The following is a 14,853-nucleotide window of genomic DNA, read 5'->3' as shown; positions in this document are numbered from 1 at the left end:
CGATCCCGAGCGAGGAGATCTGATGTTGGTCGTGAGCACCGAACTGAAAGCCAATAATTCATTTAGTACCCAGTTATATGGCCTCGTCAATAATGTGTCGACTTCACTTAATCTACATTGAATGATCCAAACCAGGAGCCCAGGCTGTCTATTTTCGTAAAATTGAAATGGAACTCCCGCCAACAGCTCACGTGAGGCTGGGTGCCGCAGATCTTGCTTTGTGATGCAAGATCAAGTGGTGTGTTGAAAGTTCCCGGATGGGTGGTGATACTTCCTTCTTATTGTGCTGGGGAAATCTGATGTTGGCCCCTGAGTCCCGTTAACTTCCCCCAACTCGCCTCGCTTCCTGAGGCTCCTTGCATTTGACCTGGAGATTTTTGGCTGTTGTGTCTTCTCCCGGACTGGGGTGGGTGAGAAAGGAGAACGTCCCATGTTGTGGGCATCTTTGATTTCATTGCCTGCTTTACCGAGCGACTGTGAAGTCTGGGGGGGGGGGGGTGGATGGTTTCTGTGATGTGCTGATCTGTATCCAAAGGTCTCCGCGGTTCCACACAGTCACGGGCGGAGCTGTTACCGTACAAAGGCGTGAAGTATCTGGATGGGGAATTTTCTATAAACATATAATAATCACAGCACGGAAACAGGCCATCTCGGCTCTCCTAGTCCGTGCCGAACTCTTAATCTCACCTAATCCCACCTTCCTGCACTCAGCCCATAACCATCCACTCCTTTCCTGTCCATATACCTATCCAATTTTACCTTAAATGACACAACTGAACTGGCCTCTACTGCTTCTACAGGAAGCTCATTCCACACAGCTATCACTCTTTGAGTAAAGAAATATCCCCTCGTGTTTCCCTTCAACTTTTGCCCCCTAACTCTCAAATCATGTGCTCTCGTTTGAATCTCCCCTACTCTCAATGGAAACAGCCTATTCACGTCAACTCTATCTATCCCTCTCAAAATTTTACATACCTCGATCAAATCCCCCCTCAACCTTCTACGCTCCAATGAATAGAGACCTAACCTGTTCAACCTTTCTCTGTAACAAGTGCTGAAACCCAGGTAACATCCTAGTAAGTCGTCCCTGCACTCTCTCTAATTTATTGATATCTTTCCTATAATTCGGTGACCAGAACAGTACACAATATTCCAAATTTGGCCTTAGCAATGCCTTGTACAATTTTAACATTACATCCCAACTTCTGTACTCAATGCTCTGATTTATAAAGGGCAGCATTCCAAAAGCCTTCTTCCCCACCCTATCTACATGAGACTCCATCTTCAGGGAACTATGAACTGTTATTCCTAGATCTCTGTTCCACTGCATTCCTCAATGCCCTACCATTTACCCTGTATGTTCTATTTGGATTATTCCTGCCAAAATGTAGAACCTCACATTTCTCAGCATTATACTCCATCTGCCAACGTTCAGACCATTCTTCTAACCGGCATAAATCTCCCTGCAAGCTTTGAAAACCCACCTCATTATCCACAACACCTCCAACCTTAGTATCATCGGCATACTTACTAATCCAATTTCCCACCCCATCATCCAGATCATTTATGTATATTACAAACAACATTGGGCCCAAAAGAGATCCCTGAGGCACACCACTAGTCACTGGCCTCCATCCCGATAAACAATTATCCACCACTACTCTCTGGCATCTCCCATCTAGCCACTGTTCAATCCATTTTATTACTCCAGCATTAATACCTAACGACTGAACCTTCTTAACTAACCTTCCATGTGGAACTTTGTCAAAAGGCCTTGCTGAAGTCCATATAGACTACATCCACTGCCTTACCCTCGTCAACGTTCCTCGTAACTTCTACAAAAAAAAACTTCTATGGTGTGTTGATGTAAAAATAGGTGAGCATCAAAGTATATATGGCAAAATTCTTATTGGTTACTCTAACTTTGTCATTTTAGAATCTTTTATGCAGTAGTATATACTATTAATTCAGTATCTGTGTGTTACTGGAGGACCATCAGTGATTGTCCTTGATCCCTTCTCCCACCTGGTTCCATCTGCTCATCCCGGCCCATCTCGTTCAACCTCTGTCCAGTCTCCTAACCCCCACCCCCCGCCCGCTTCAGTGATATACATCAACCATCTCGGTCAACTTCTGTCCACCCTGTATCCCACACCTCAATATTATCCATCAGCAATTTTTCCTGCAACAGTTGTCTTCATTGTGAAGTGTTCTTTTGTACCTTTGGCCTCGTTGAGTCATTTCCAGAATCGTTCTTTGTTTTCTGGAATGCATTAGTGTGGAGGTGCTGGTAATTGAACTGTGACTGGCTGACACACTGCAGCATTTTACTGGCAGCAAAGCGTACTGGGAGAGTTGCTGCTTGGGCTATAATCCTGTGATCGGCATTCCAGGCATATGGACCTGTCGGTGTTTTGGCTCTGACTTTGGTTAGTGCTTCTACAGATGGAGCTGGATGGCCGTCCTTCTGCAGTAAAGCTGAAATTTCGAGCAGCTGGACATTGGTTGTGGGGAAATCAGGGATTTCACTACCCAGTGTGAGATGTGGGGGGGGGGGACGATGTGTGAGACTCTCAGGGTTGTTAAATGAGGTTCAGCTGTTTGACCCTGTGAGGTTGGGAACTGGATATCACAGTTTTTGATCCAGGTAAAAAGGACCCGGCGATCGAGCTGCTTGGTCTTATGAGGTGTTGAGAGAGTATTCCTGGTCTGGGATCTATTGGGGTTTTTTTTTTTCCTGGAGTTCCATTGGAAGCAAAGACTGCTACTGAGGAGAAGATGGGTTACCAGTCCATCCTCACAGGGAGAGGCTATGAGTAAATGTGCTGATCCGTCTTTACAACAGTAGAAATAGACTCGTGAGCTTTGGTGTCCAAACTGTGTTTGGAAACCACCCCCCCCCCTCACTGTCACCTGTCTGTCACTCGGTGGAAATCAAGCAAATGGAAATGACTCGTTCGGTGATAGTAGAACAGTGATGAAAGCAGAACTTTTCCTTGTAAATTATCCTGGTACCTATTTGTCTGTTTTTCCTGGAAATGTGTTCAGTACGGTTATTGCTAAGAAGGATTACAAAAATAATCTCAGGAATGATCGGCTTTATGTATGAGGAGCATTTGATGGTTCTCAATGAATTTCAGAGTGACGGTGGGGGTGGTGGGGGCAATATATTGTTAAGTAAACCTGCCGAATGCTGAAAAGACTGGATACAGTGGACATGGAGAGGATGTTTCCTTCAGACGGAGAGTCTGTAATCTTACAGCACAATCTCAGAATAAAAATGCTTCCGTTTAAAACTGAGATAAGAACAACAATGGCCAAAAGCTGTCTGATCTGTAGAATTTGTTGCCGCAGGGGTAGGTTGAGGCTGCCATTGAGTGTATTTATGACATAGATTAATATATTCATGATTGCTAAGTCACGTCAGGGTTACAGAAGGAAGTCAGGAATATGCTGTTGGAATAATTCTCAGCCATGGTTGAGTGGTGGGGCAGAACAGTTGGATGGAATCACCTAATTGTGTTCCTGTATCTTATGTTTTACCATGACTGAATGATGGCTCCTTCTTATCCCATATCATTTTGTGATGTGTGAGGGTCAATAAAAGGTTGTTCACTGAGATCATTATATCTGCCTTCAAAATTTAAATATCAGTCAGTTTTGTTCTTAGTAACATTTAGTAGACAAGCTTGGTCCTCCTTTTTTATTGATAATGTGCTTCATTATCTTTTATGCTAAAGTTAGACCTGCGGTGAGAGATTTATTTGAAGAAGAACCCCAACTGGAAACAAACCACGACTGAAGACGAGGGAACAGCAACAAGTGAACCAGCCCGAGGACTGAGAGCATCAACTGGAGAGGACTCTTCCGAATCGGAGATTCCAGGATTCAGTCAGGAGAAAGTTTGGTGAGTGTCATTTACTCAAACACTTTAGACGTTACATGCCTGTACAAAGGAAGGTAGGAAATAGTTGGAGTGAGACTGAATGTGCCCAGAAGAACCAGTTATGTCTCTGTCAGACCCAGTCAAAATCACTCCTGGTAATAAGCTCCGAGCAGCACAGCCATTGAAAACCAGTCCATCTCACTCACAGAGTTTACTCAGTTCAAGATCTTGCCTCTCCTGAAGTAGCTTTAGATCAGTTCTGAGTGGGGAGAGGGAAAGATAGGGGAGTATTTACGCTGACTGTCTTTCAAAAAGAGTAATTGTTTGAACTTGCTGCAAACTCTCCACCCATACCCTGTACTTTCTTAACCAAGTTATTGACCTAGATGACAAGTAACAATGGGCGTAACCCCAGGGAACGTTACTAAGCTCGGAAATGGAGTTCAAGAAACAGCCTCTCACCCTCTGCTTCCTACCAATTATCTGTTTGCTGTCCGGCTTGGTCCGGCCCTTTCCCACTGCAACCAGCCCTCGACTGACACAAACCCGAGATCAACTCCTTCCTCACGTCATCTGAAACGGAAACACCCCGGCATTAGCTGCGGTTGACATGCTGCTGTGACCTGCAGTAGGTCCCCTTATGCGGTCAAACTCCCCACTGCCCGAAATGGAGACCCGAACAGTATGCGGTCAAACTCCCCGATGTCCGAAATGGAGACCCGAACAGTATGAGGTCAAACTCCCCGATGTCCGAAATGGAGACCGGAACCGTATGTGGTCAAACTCCCCGCTGTCGGAAATGGAGACCCAAACTGTACGTGGTCAAACTCCCGGCGTGGAAACGTAATCTCACGGTGGATTTGTTCGGTGACTTGTGAACATACATGATTTACGATCGCGCAAGTGAGGACTGAATAAAAAGATAGTCAAACAATTCTAATCAGGCACACCATCTGTTCGCCTTTCCCCCTCACTCCAGGCTACATACACTGGCTCCCTCATCACTCCCTCCTCCCAGTCCCTCTTCATTATCCGGCCCTCTACCCCAGCCCTTACTTCATTCTCCCTCTCGCCGTCACCATCTCGCCTCTCCCTCACCCCTCCCTTATCATCACCCCTCTCAATCATCCTTGCTTCCTCATCGCCTTTCTCCCTCTCCCCCCTTCTCTACCCCTCTGTTACACCCTATTCGACTAGTCTCCCACTCTCTATCACCACTTTCCTCGCTTTCTACTCTCACCACTGCCTCTACTCCTCTATTAACAAATCGTACTCCTCTCTCGTCTCTCTTCATCTCTTCACTCTCTCATGCCTCTTTTCATTTCTCACACTCTCTCCCCTCTGTCCATCTGTTCATCTTACTCTTCCATTCTCTCTCCCATCCCACAATCCCTGTCCCTACCCCTATCACCTGCTATCCCACTCCCAATCTCAGTCACCCTCTGTCTTCCCCTCTCCATGTCCTCCTCTCTCATGCACCCTGTCACCTCACTCAAACTCGTCTCTCTCACCTCTGCCTCTCTGTAAGCTCCTCCATTTCTAACCCTCTCCCTCTCAATCTCTCTTCCAGTCTTACCCTCTCCCCTTGCTCTCCCATGCAATCTCCCTGTTGGCACCCGTATCCCACACTGTCTTCCTCTCTCTCTCACCCTCTAAATGCACCGCTCATCCTAAGCTGTCCCCACTTCGCTCTCTCTCACTCTCTCTGAACCCAGCCCTCTCCCCCCTCCCTCCCTCTCTGCCTCTCTCTCCCTCCCTCTCGTCACACCTAGCGCTCTCCACCTCATCCCATACTGTACGTACATCAACAATACTGAAATGCCAAGTGCCGTTTGTAACTGGGATCTTTCTGGGTTCCAGATCATCAGTAATGGTCTTTGTATATGAGGATCAGCAGGATCCTGGGGTCCGAGTCCATAAGGCACTCAGAGCAGTTACGCAGGTAGACTCTGTATTTAAGAAGGCGTTCAGTGCATGGGCCTTCATCAGTCATGGGATTGAGTTTAAGAGCTGAGAGGTAATGTTGCAGCTATATAGGACCCTGGTCAGACCCCACGGAGCCTTGTTTTCAATTCTGGTCGCCTCACTACAAGAAGGATGTGGAAACCATAGAAATGGTGCAGAGGAGATTTACAAGGCTGATGCCAGGATTTGAAGAGCAGGCGTTATGAGAATTAGTTGAGTGAACTCCGTCATTTCTCCTTGGAGCGACCTGGGAGGAGAGGTGACCTGATAGAGATATACAAGATAATGAGAGGCATTGATCGTGTGGATAGTCAGAGGCTTTTTCGCAGGGCTGAAATGGATAGCACGAGAGGGCATAGTTTTAAGGAGCTTGTAAGTAGGTACAGAGGAGATGTCAGGGGTAGTTTCTTTTACGCAAATGGTGTGCGTGGAATGGGCTGTCGATGGTGCTGATGGAGTTGGAAACGATAAGTTCTTTATAAGATACTCCTGGCGGGCTAGATCCGTAGAACCAAAGGACACAACAGCGCAGAAACAGGCCTTTTGGCCTTTCTTGGCTGTGCCAAATCATTTTTCTGCCTAGTCCCACGGACCTGCAACTGGACCATATCCCTCCATACCCCTGTCATCCATATACCTGTCCAAGTTTTTCTTAACTGTTAAAAGTGAACCTGCATTCACCACTTCATCTGGCAGCTCTTTCCACACTCCCAACAGTCTCTGTGTGAAGAAGCCCCCCGCCATGTTCCCTTTAAACTTTTCCCCGTTCACCCTTTAACCATAACCTCTCTTTGTCTTTCTCCCCTGGCGTCAGTGGAAAAGGCCTGCTTGCATTCAGTCTATCTATACCCACCATAATTTTATACACCTCTATCAGATCACCCCTCATTCTCCTACGCTCCAGGGAATAAAGTCTTAACCTATTCAACCTTGCTCTGTAACTCAGTTTCTCAAGTCCCGGCAATATCCTTGTAAACGTTCTCTTCACTCTTTCAATCTTATTTATATCCTTCCTGTAATTAGGTGACCAAAACTGCACACAATCTGTCTCACCAATTTCTGTCTCACAATTTCTGTCTCACCAATGTCTTAAACAACCTCAACATTACAGTCCAACTCTTATGCTCAACACTTTGATTCATAAAGCCCAAAGTACCAGAAGCTCTCTTTACAACACTATCTACTTGTGACGCAACTTTTAGGGAATTATGAATCTGTACTTCCCGATCCCTTTGCTCTACTGCACTCCTCATTGTCCGACCATTTACCTTGTATGTTCTGCCTTGGTTTGACCTTCCGAAGTACAATACCTCACACTTGTCCGCATTAAACTCCATCTGCCATTTTTGCAGCCCATTCCTGCAACCCTCTGCAAGCTTTGAAAGCCTTCCTCACTGTCAACTGCACCTCCAATCTTTGTATCATCAGCCAATTTGCTAATGCCACATTAGCATCCAGATCATTGATATAGATGACAAAGAACAATGGACCCAGCACTGATCCCTGTGGCACACCACTAGTCACAGGCCTCCATTCAGCGTAGCAATCCTCCACTACCACTCTCTGGCTTCTTCCATTGAACCAATGTCTAATCCAATTTACTACCTCTCCATGTATACCTAGCGACTGAATCAACCTATCTAACCTCCCATGCGGGACCTTGTCAGAAGCCTTACTGAAGTCCGTGTATACAACATCCACTGCCTTCCCTTCATCCACTTTCCTGTTAAGTCCCTGTCTATCACCCTATCTCCTAGTACCCCTTCCAATAATGTACCTACTACAGATGTCAAACTTACCGGCCTATAATTTCCCGGCTTACTTTTTGACCCACTTTTAAACAACGGAAATACAAGAGCTATCCTCCGGCACCTGACCGGTGGATATCGACATTATAAGTATTTCACTCAGGGCCCCTGCAATTTCAACACCAGTCTCCTTCAAAGTCCGAGTGAATACCCTGTCAGGTCCAGGGGATTTATCTATCCCTTTGCTCTTAACATACCTGTAGAAGCTCTTAGGATTATCCTTCACCCTGACTGCCAAAGCAATCTCATGTCTTCTTTTAACCCTCCTGATTTCTTTCTCAAATATTTTCTTACTCTTTTTATACTCCTCAAGCATCTTATTTCCTCCCTGTTGCCTATACATGTTATACATATATGTCTTTTTCTTTATCAGAGTTCCAATATTCCTCGAGAACCAAGGTTCCTTATAGTTATTCGTATTGCCTTTACCCCTAACAAGAACAAAAAAAAATCTGCACTCTCAAAATTTCTTCGTTGAAGGCCTCCCACTTACCAATCACATTCGTGCCAGAGAACAACTTGTCCCAATCTACGCGTTTTAGATCCTTTCTCATTTCTTCAAATCTGGCTTTTTTCCAGTTTATAACTTCATCCCGAGGACCAGATCTATCTTTGTCCATGATCAAGTTGAAACTAATGACGTTATGAACAATGGAAACAAAGTGTTCCCCTACGCACACTTCCGTCACCTCCCCTAGCTCATTTCCAAATAGGAGATCTAATATTACATCCTCCCTAGTTGGTATATCTATATATTCATTTAGAAAACTTTTCTGAACACATTTCACAATCTCTAACCCATCTAGACCTTTAACAGTATTGAAGCCCCAATCAATGTGTGGGACTCCCACACATTTTAGACATCCTGATTTACTTCTTATGTGTTCTCTTGCTTTTCCTATGCTCCATAAGAAACTGCCTGCCTATCCCTGTTATGCAACTCCATTCACTTTGTGCTTCACCAGGATCTAAATATCTCTTGAAATCCAAGTTTCCCTACAGTTTCTATTTTACCTTTTATTCTGACAAGCGCATACCCGCTTTGTACTTTCAAGATTTCACTTTGAAGGCCTCCCATTTAACAAGCATTTACTTTTGCCATAAAGCAGCATGTCACAGTCCACAGTTGCCAGGTCCTAGTGTTGATTCCAGGTGTTGATCCATGCCCTGAACACATCCGCCTTTCCTACGCTGCTCCTTGTATTGAAATATTCAGGGCTCAGCATATTCACTGCACCATGCTCAACGTTTTCATTCCTGACTTTGTCTGAGGACTGAACAACAACTGCCTCCACAACCTGTCCACTCTCTGTTCTGTTAGTCAGACTCCCATTGCCCCTGCACCTTTACTTTACTCCCACCTACCCCCACCTCCCAGCATGCAACTCTATCACCGCTTTGGCTTTCCTCTCCCTGATCAATAAAAAGGATGTTCAGACCATTTACAGGCAGAGAGGAATAAATGGGGCACTTATGAATTACATGAAGTTGAAGTGAACTCTTATGAACGAAACAAAAGAAGACATGAAGTTGCCTAAGCAGACAAGGTGAAGAAGAATCCTCATGCATTCTGCAGATATGTTATGAGCAAAAAGATTGCAAGGGAAAAATTATTCCTCTGGAAGATCTGAATGGTAATCCATATGAGGAGACAAAATAGATGTGGAAGATTTTTTTCTGCATCCGTATTTAATCAGGAGATGGACACGGAGTCTGTAGAATTGAGGCAAAGCTGCATCAACTTCATGGACCCTGTACAGATTACAGAGGTGGAGGGGTTTGAGGCAAATTAGTGTGGATCAATCCCCAGGGCCTGACAAGTTGTTCCATGGGACCCTGCGGAAGACAAGTGCAGAAATTATTGGGGCCTTACCACAGAATGTTAAATCATCCTTAGTGGCAGGTGAGATACTGGAGGATTGGAGGACGCCAATGTTGTTCAGCTGTTCAGTCACTCAGCATTCAAGACGAGATAGTAAATTGGATGAGACACTGTCTTTGGGAGAAGCCAGAGTGTGGTAGCAGATGGTTGCCTCACTGACCGGAGGCCAGGGACTAGTGGTGAGCCATAGGGATCAGTGCTGGATCTGATGTTGTTTGTCATCTATATCAAAAATCTGGATAATGGTGTGTTTAACCGGATCAGCAGATTTGTAGATCGCACCAAGACTGGTGGTGTAGTGGACAGTGAGGAAGACTATCATGGCTTGCAGTGCGATCTGGACCCGCTGGGAAAATGGGTTAAGAAATGGAAAAATGTATTTAATGCAGACAAGTGTGAGGTGTTGCACTTTGGTATTATCTACCAATGGAGGTCTCTCACGGTGACTGGTCAGGCACGGAGGAGTTTTGTAGAAGAAAGGGACCTGGGAATATATGTACTTAATTCACTGAAACTGGTATCATAGTTAGATAGTGATGGGGAAAAAAATCAGCCCATTGGTCTTCATGAACCAAAGTAATGAAAACAATAAACGGATGTTTTCTTGACTTGTCGAAGATACTGGTGAGGCCCATTTTGGAGTATTGTGTGTAGTTTTGTTCACGAACCTACATGAAAGATATAAAAGCGGTTGAAAGAGTTCAGAGAAAATTCACAAGGATGTTGCCAGGTCTAGAAGACTTGGGTTATTAGGAAACATTGAACAGGACAGGACTTTATTACTTGCAATGTAGAAGAATTGAGAGAAGATTTGATGAAGCTGTACCAAAATTATGAGAGTTATACATGGGGTAAATGGAAGCTTTTTCACTTTTCAAAAATGGGTTTTCCCACTGATATTGGGGGGAAATACAACCAGAGGCCATGGATTAAGGGTGAAAGGTGAACATGAGGGGATACTTCTTGAAACAGACGATCATCCATGTGTGGAATGAGCAGACAACCTAACTGGTGCATGCGTGCTCAACTTCAACATATAAGAGGATTGTATTGGTTCCTGGATGGTCGGGGTATGGGAACAGACTGCTTAAATAGAACAACACAAACTAGATGGAACAAAGGGCCTGTTTCTGTGTTGTACCTTTCTTGATTCTGTGACAAGAACATGAAATAATACTATTATTCATATAGTTCATTTTATCAGCTGTGCAGACCAACCATTCATCCGGACAGGAAATCTTCAGAAAGCTTTAAAACTGTTGGAACTTTAAATTGACAGCAGGTAAAAGAAAATCCCAGCTGCATGTCAACAAAGTCTAATTCCGGGAGAGTGTTTCAGTTACTGTGGCGCCAGGAACCCATGCAGCTCAGTGGGAAATGGGGATAATACCCATGGAGAGAGTCAAACTGAGCCACGTCACGAATTGGAGATGGCAGAAATGCCCCATTCTTATAGAGAAAGGAAGGACATCAGACAGTCTGATGGTCATTCCAGATACCAGCACTGTGCCCAGTCAGGAGATGATTTCTCTGTCCAACTTGGGTTGAACCTCAATGTAACAGTGTGATGTCAGATCACACCTTGGCAACTGAAGTGATCTCATATGAAATGTTTTCCTACGCCCATTGATTGATTTTGTAAATCTTTTTACAGGTTAAAAACGAAAAGGAATTTGTCTCCAGGAATCTCAAACACGATACGCCAGTTTTGCTGTCTCTATCCAGATATTTATACAGTGGAGTCGACCGTCCTTCCTGCTCAGACTGAGGGGAGGGATCAACTAGGTCATCTGACCAACTGGCACGCCCGTCATTTTCGACAGGAGAAAGACCGTTCACCTGCTCACTCAATGGGAATGGATTCACTCGGTCACCTCAATTGAAGCTACATCAGCAATTTCACACTGGGAAAGGACATTCAACTGCTCTGTGTGTGAGAAGGGATTCAGTCGGTCATTCCACCTGTGGACACACCAGTCAGTTTCCATTGGGCAGAGGATGGTCATCTGCTGAATTTTTGGGGAAGGATTTACTCGGTCATCTCACCTAATGGCGCTCCAGCGAGTTCACACTGGGGAGAAGCCGTTCATCTGCTCAGTCTGTGGGAAGGGATTCACTCAGTCATCCAAACTAGAAAGTCATCAGCGAGTTCACACTGGGGAGAAGCCGTTCACCTGCTCGGACTGTGGGAAGGGATTCACTCACTCATCCACCCTAGTGAGTCATCAGCGAGTTCACACTGGGGAGAGGCCATTCACCTGCTCGACTTGTGGGAAGAGATTCACTCAGTCATCCAACCTACAGAGACATCAGCGAGTTCACTCCGGAGAGAGGCCGTTCATCTGCTCAGACTGTGGGAAGAGATTCACTCTTTCATACAAACTGCAGAGTCATCAACGAGTTCACACTGGGGAGAAGCCGTTCACCTGCTCAGTCTGTGGGAAGAGATTAACTCAGTCATCCAACCTACGGCGTCATCAGCGAGTTCACACTGGGGAGAAGCCGTTCACCTGCTCAGAATGTGGGAAGGGATTCACTCACACATCCCATTTACAGAGACACCAGCGAGTTCACACTGGGGAGAGGTCATTCACCTGCTCAGAATGTGGAAAGGGATTCACTCACACATCCCATCTACAGAGACACCAGCGAGTTCACACTGGGGAGAAGCCGTTCACCTGCTCCGTCTGTGGGAAGGGATTCAATCGGTCATCCACCCTAAAGATTCATCAGCGTGTTCACACTGGAGAGAGGCCGTTCACCTGCTCAGAATGTGGGAAGAGATTCACTCTGTCATGTAACCTGCAGACACATCAGCGAGTTCACACAGGCGAGAAGCCATTCACCTGCTCCGTCTGTGGGAAGAGATTCAGTAAGTCATCCAACTTACTGGTACATCATCGAGCTCACACTGGTGAGAAGCCGTTCACCTGCTCATTCTGTGGGAAGAGATTCACTGAGTCATCCCGCCTACAGAATCATCAGCGAGTTCACACTGGGGAGAAGCCATTCACCTGCTCAGAATGTGGGAAGAGATTCACTCAGTCATCCCACCTACAGAGACATCAGCGAATTCACACTAGGGATAAGCCCTTCACCTGCTCCGTCTGTGGTAAGAGATTCTCTAAGTCATTCAACTTACTGGTACATCAGCGAGTTCACACTGGGGAGAAGCCGTTCACCTGCTCAGAATGTGGGAAGAGATTCACTGAGTCATCTCACCTACAGAGTCATCAGCGAGTTCACACTGGGGAGAAGCCGTTCACCTGCTCAGAATGTTGGAAGGAATTCACTCAGTCATCCCACCTGCAGAGACATCAGCGAGTTCACACTGGGGAGAAGCCGTTCACCTGCTCAGTCTGTGGGAAGAGATTCACTCAGTCATCCAACCTACGGCGTCATCAGCGAGTTCACACTGGGGAGAAGCCGTTCACCTGCTCAGAATGTGGGAAGGGATTCACTCACACATCCCATTTACAGAGACACCAGCGAGTTCACACTGGGGAGAGGTCATTCACCTGCTCAGAATGTGGAAAGGGATTCACTCACACATCCCATCTACAGAGACACCAGCGAGTTCACACTGGGGAGAAGCCGTTCACCTGCTCCGTCTGTGGGAAGGGATTCAATCGGTCATCCACCCTAAAGATTCATCAGCGTGTTCACACTGGAGAGAGGCCGTTCACCTGCTCAGAATGTGGGAAGAGATTCACTCTGTCATGTAACCTGCAGACACATCAGCGAGTTCACACAGGCGAGAAGCCATTCACCTGCTCCGTCTGTGGGAAGAGATTCAGTAAGTCATCCAACTTACTGGTACATCATCGAGCTCACACTGGTGAGAAGCCGTTCACCTGCTCATTCTGTGGGAAGAGATTCACTGAGTCATCCCGCCTACAGAATCATCAGCGAGTTCACACTGGGGAGAAGCCATTCACCTGTTCAGAATGTGGGAAGAGATTCACTCAGTCATCCCACCTACAGAGACATCAGCGAATTCACACTAGGGATAAGCCCTTCACCTGCTCCGTCTGTGGTAAGAGATTCTCTAAGTCATTCAACTTACTGGTACATCAGCGAGTTCACACTGGGGAGAAGCCGTTCACCTGCTCAGAATGTGGGAAGAGATTCACTGAGTCATCTCACCTACAGAGTCATCAGCGAGTTCACACTGGGGAGAAGCCATTCACTTGCTCGGACTGTGGGAAGGGATTCACTCAGTCATCCAGCCTACAGAGACATCAGCGAGTTCACACTGGGTTGAGGCCATTCACCTGCTCAGAATGTGGGAAGAGATTCAGGGAGTCATCCCACCTACAGAATCATCAACGTGTTCACACTGGGGAGAAGCCGTTCACCTGCTCAGAATGTGGGAAGAGATTCACTCAGACGTCCCACTTACAGAGACATCAGCGAGTTCACACTGGGGAGAGGCCATTCACCTGCTCGGAATGTGGGAAGGGATTCATTCAGTCATCCAGCCTTCATAGTCATCAGCGAGTTCACACAGGGGAGAGGCCGTTCAGCTGCTAAGAATGTGCGAACGGATACATTCAGTCATCCCAACTACTGGCACATCAGTCAGTTCACAATGGGGAGTGGATGTTGTTAAGTATCCCTAGGTATCGTTTGCTGTGGACTGTTATTTTATATGAGAGAGAGAGAGAAGAGAAGAGAGAGAGAGAGAGAGAGAGAGAGAGAGAGAGAGAGAGAGAGAGAGAGAGAGAGAGAGAGAGAGAGAGAGAGAGAGAGAGAGAGAGAGAGAGAGAGAGAGAGAGAGAGAGAGAGAGAGAGAGAGAGAGAGAGAGAGAGAGAGAGAGAGATACTGAGACTGACTCGCAGCTTGTTTAATATTAACCGAGGACACAGACACTCAGAGCCAGACAGAAACGAAGGAGGAGAAATGGAACAGTCAACACAAAGGAACTAGTGGCCAAGGGTCACTATTTGTGACTTTCCTATGCCCACAAGGGTGGGTTAATTATCGATTCAACATAATGTACATCGAATGTGGGGTTGTCACCTCGTTTGATCCATAGGAGTGGATCTGATTGGGATATCCTGTGAAGACCACTGATGTGTTAACCCTTGCCTGGGTGTGTTGTGGTAATTCACTTGAAGACAGTACCCCTTTTGATAAGTCATTTTCGAAGATAATTTGTATGTGGATTTGGAACGACGGATAAAATCTACAGCAACTGTTCTCTCGCTTTACCACCGTGGAACCTGTGGAACATAATTGCCTTCTCTCGACATTTAGCCTGGATTACAAACATCTCTCTCACATCACCTATTCCGTGAATGAACTGAAC

The 14,853-nt window shown here is 46.0% G+C and overlaps 1 protein-coding gene across 1 annotated transcript; it reads left to right on the top strand.

The window, feature by feature from the left end:
• Positions 1 to 267: 267 nt before the first annotated feature.
• Positions 268 to 14,204, top strand: LOC132388600 (oocyte zinc finger protein XlCOF6-like). Its single transcript, XM_059960974.1, has 3 exons — positions 268 to 406; positions 3,741 to 3,907; positions 11,196 to 14,204. Exon 3 carries the CDS (start codon positions 11,591 to 11,593, stop codon positions 14,072 to 14,074), a length of 2,484 nt encoding a protein of 827 aa, XP_059816957.1. The 5' UTR covers positions 268 to 406; positions 3,741 to 3,907; positions 11,196 to 11,590; the 3' UTR covers positions 14,075 to 14,204.
• The last annotated feature ends 649 nt before the right edge of the window (positions 14,205 to 14,853 follow it).

Source organism: Hypanus sabinus, unplaced genomic scaffold, assembly GCF_030144855.1.
Source record: "Hypanus sabinus isolate sHypSab1 unplaced genomic scaffold, sHypSab1.hap1 scaffold_361, whole genome shotgun sequence".
Lineage (NCBI taxonomy): Eukaryota > Metazoa > Chordata > Chondrichthyes > Myliobatiformes > Dasyatidae > Hypanus > Hypanus sabinus.
This window is presented reverse-complemented; position numbering and strand designations above follow the sequence as displayed.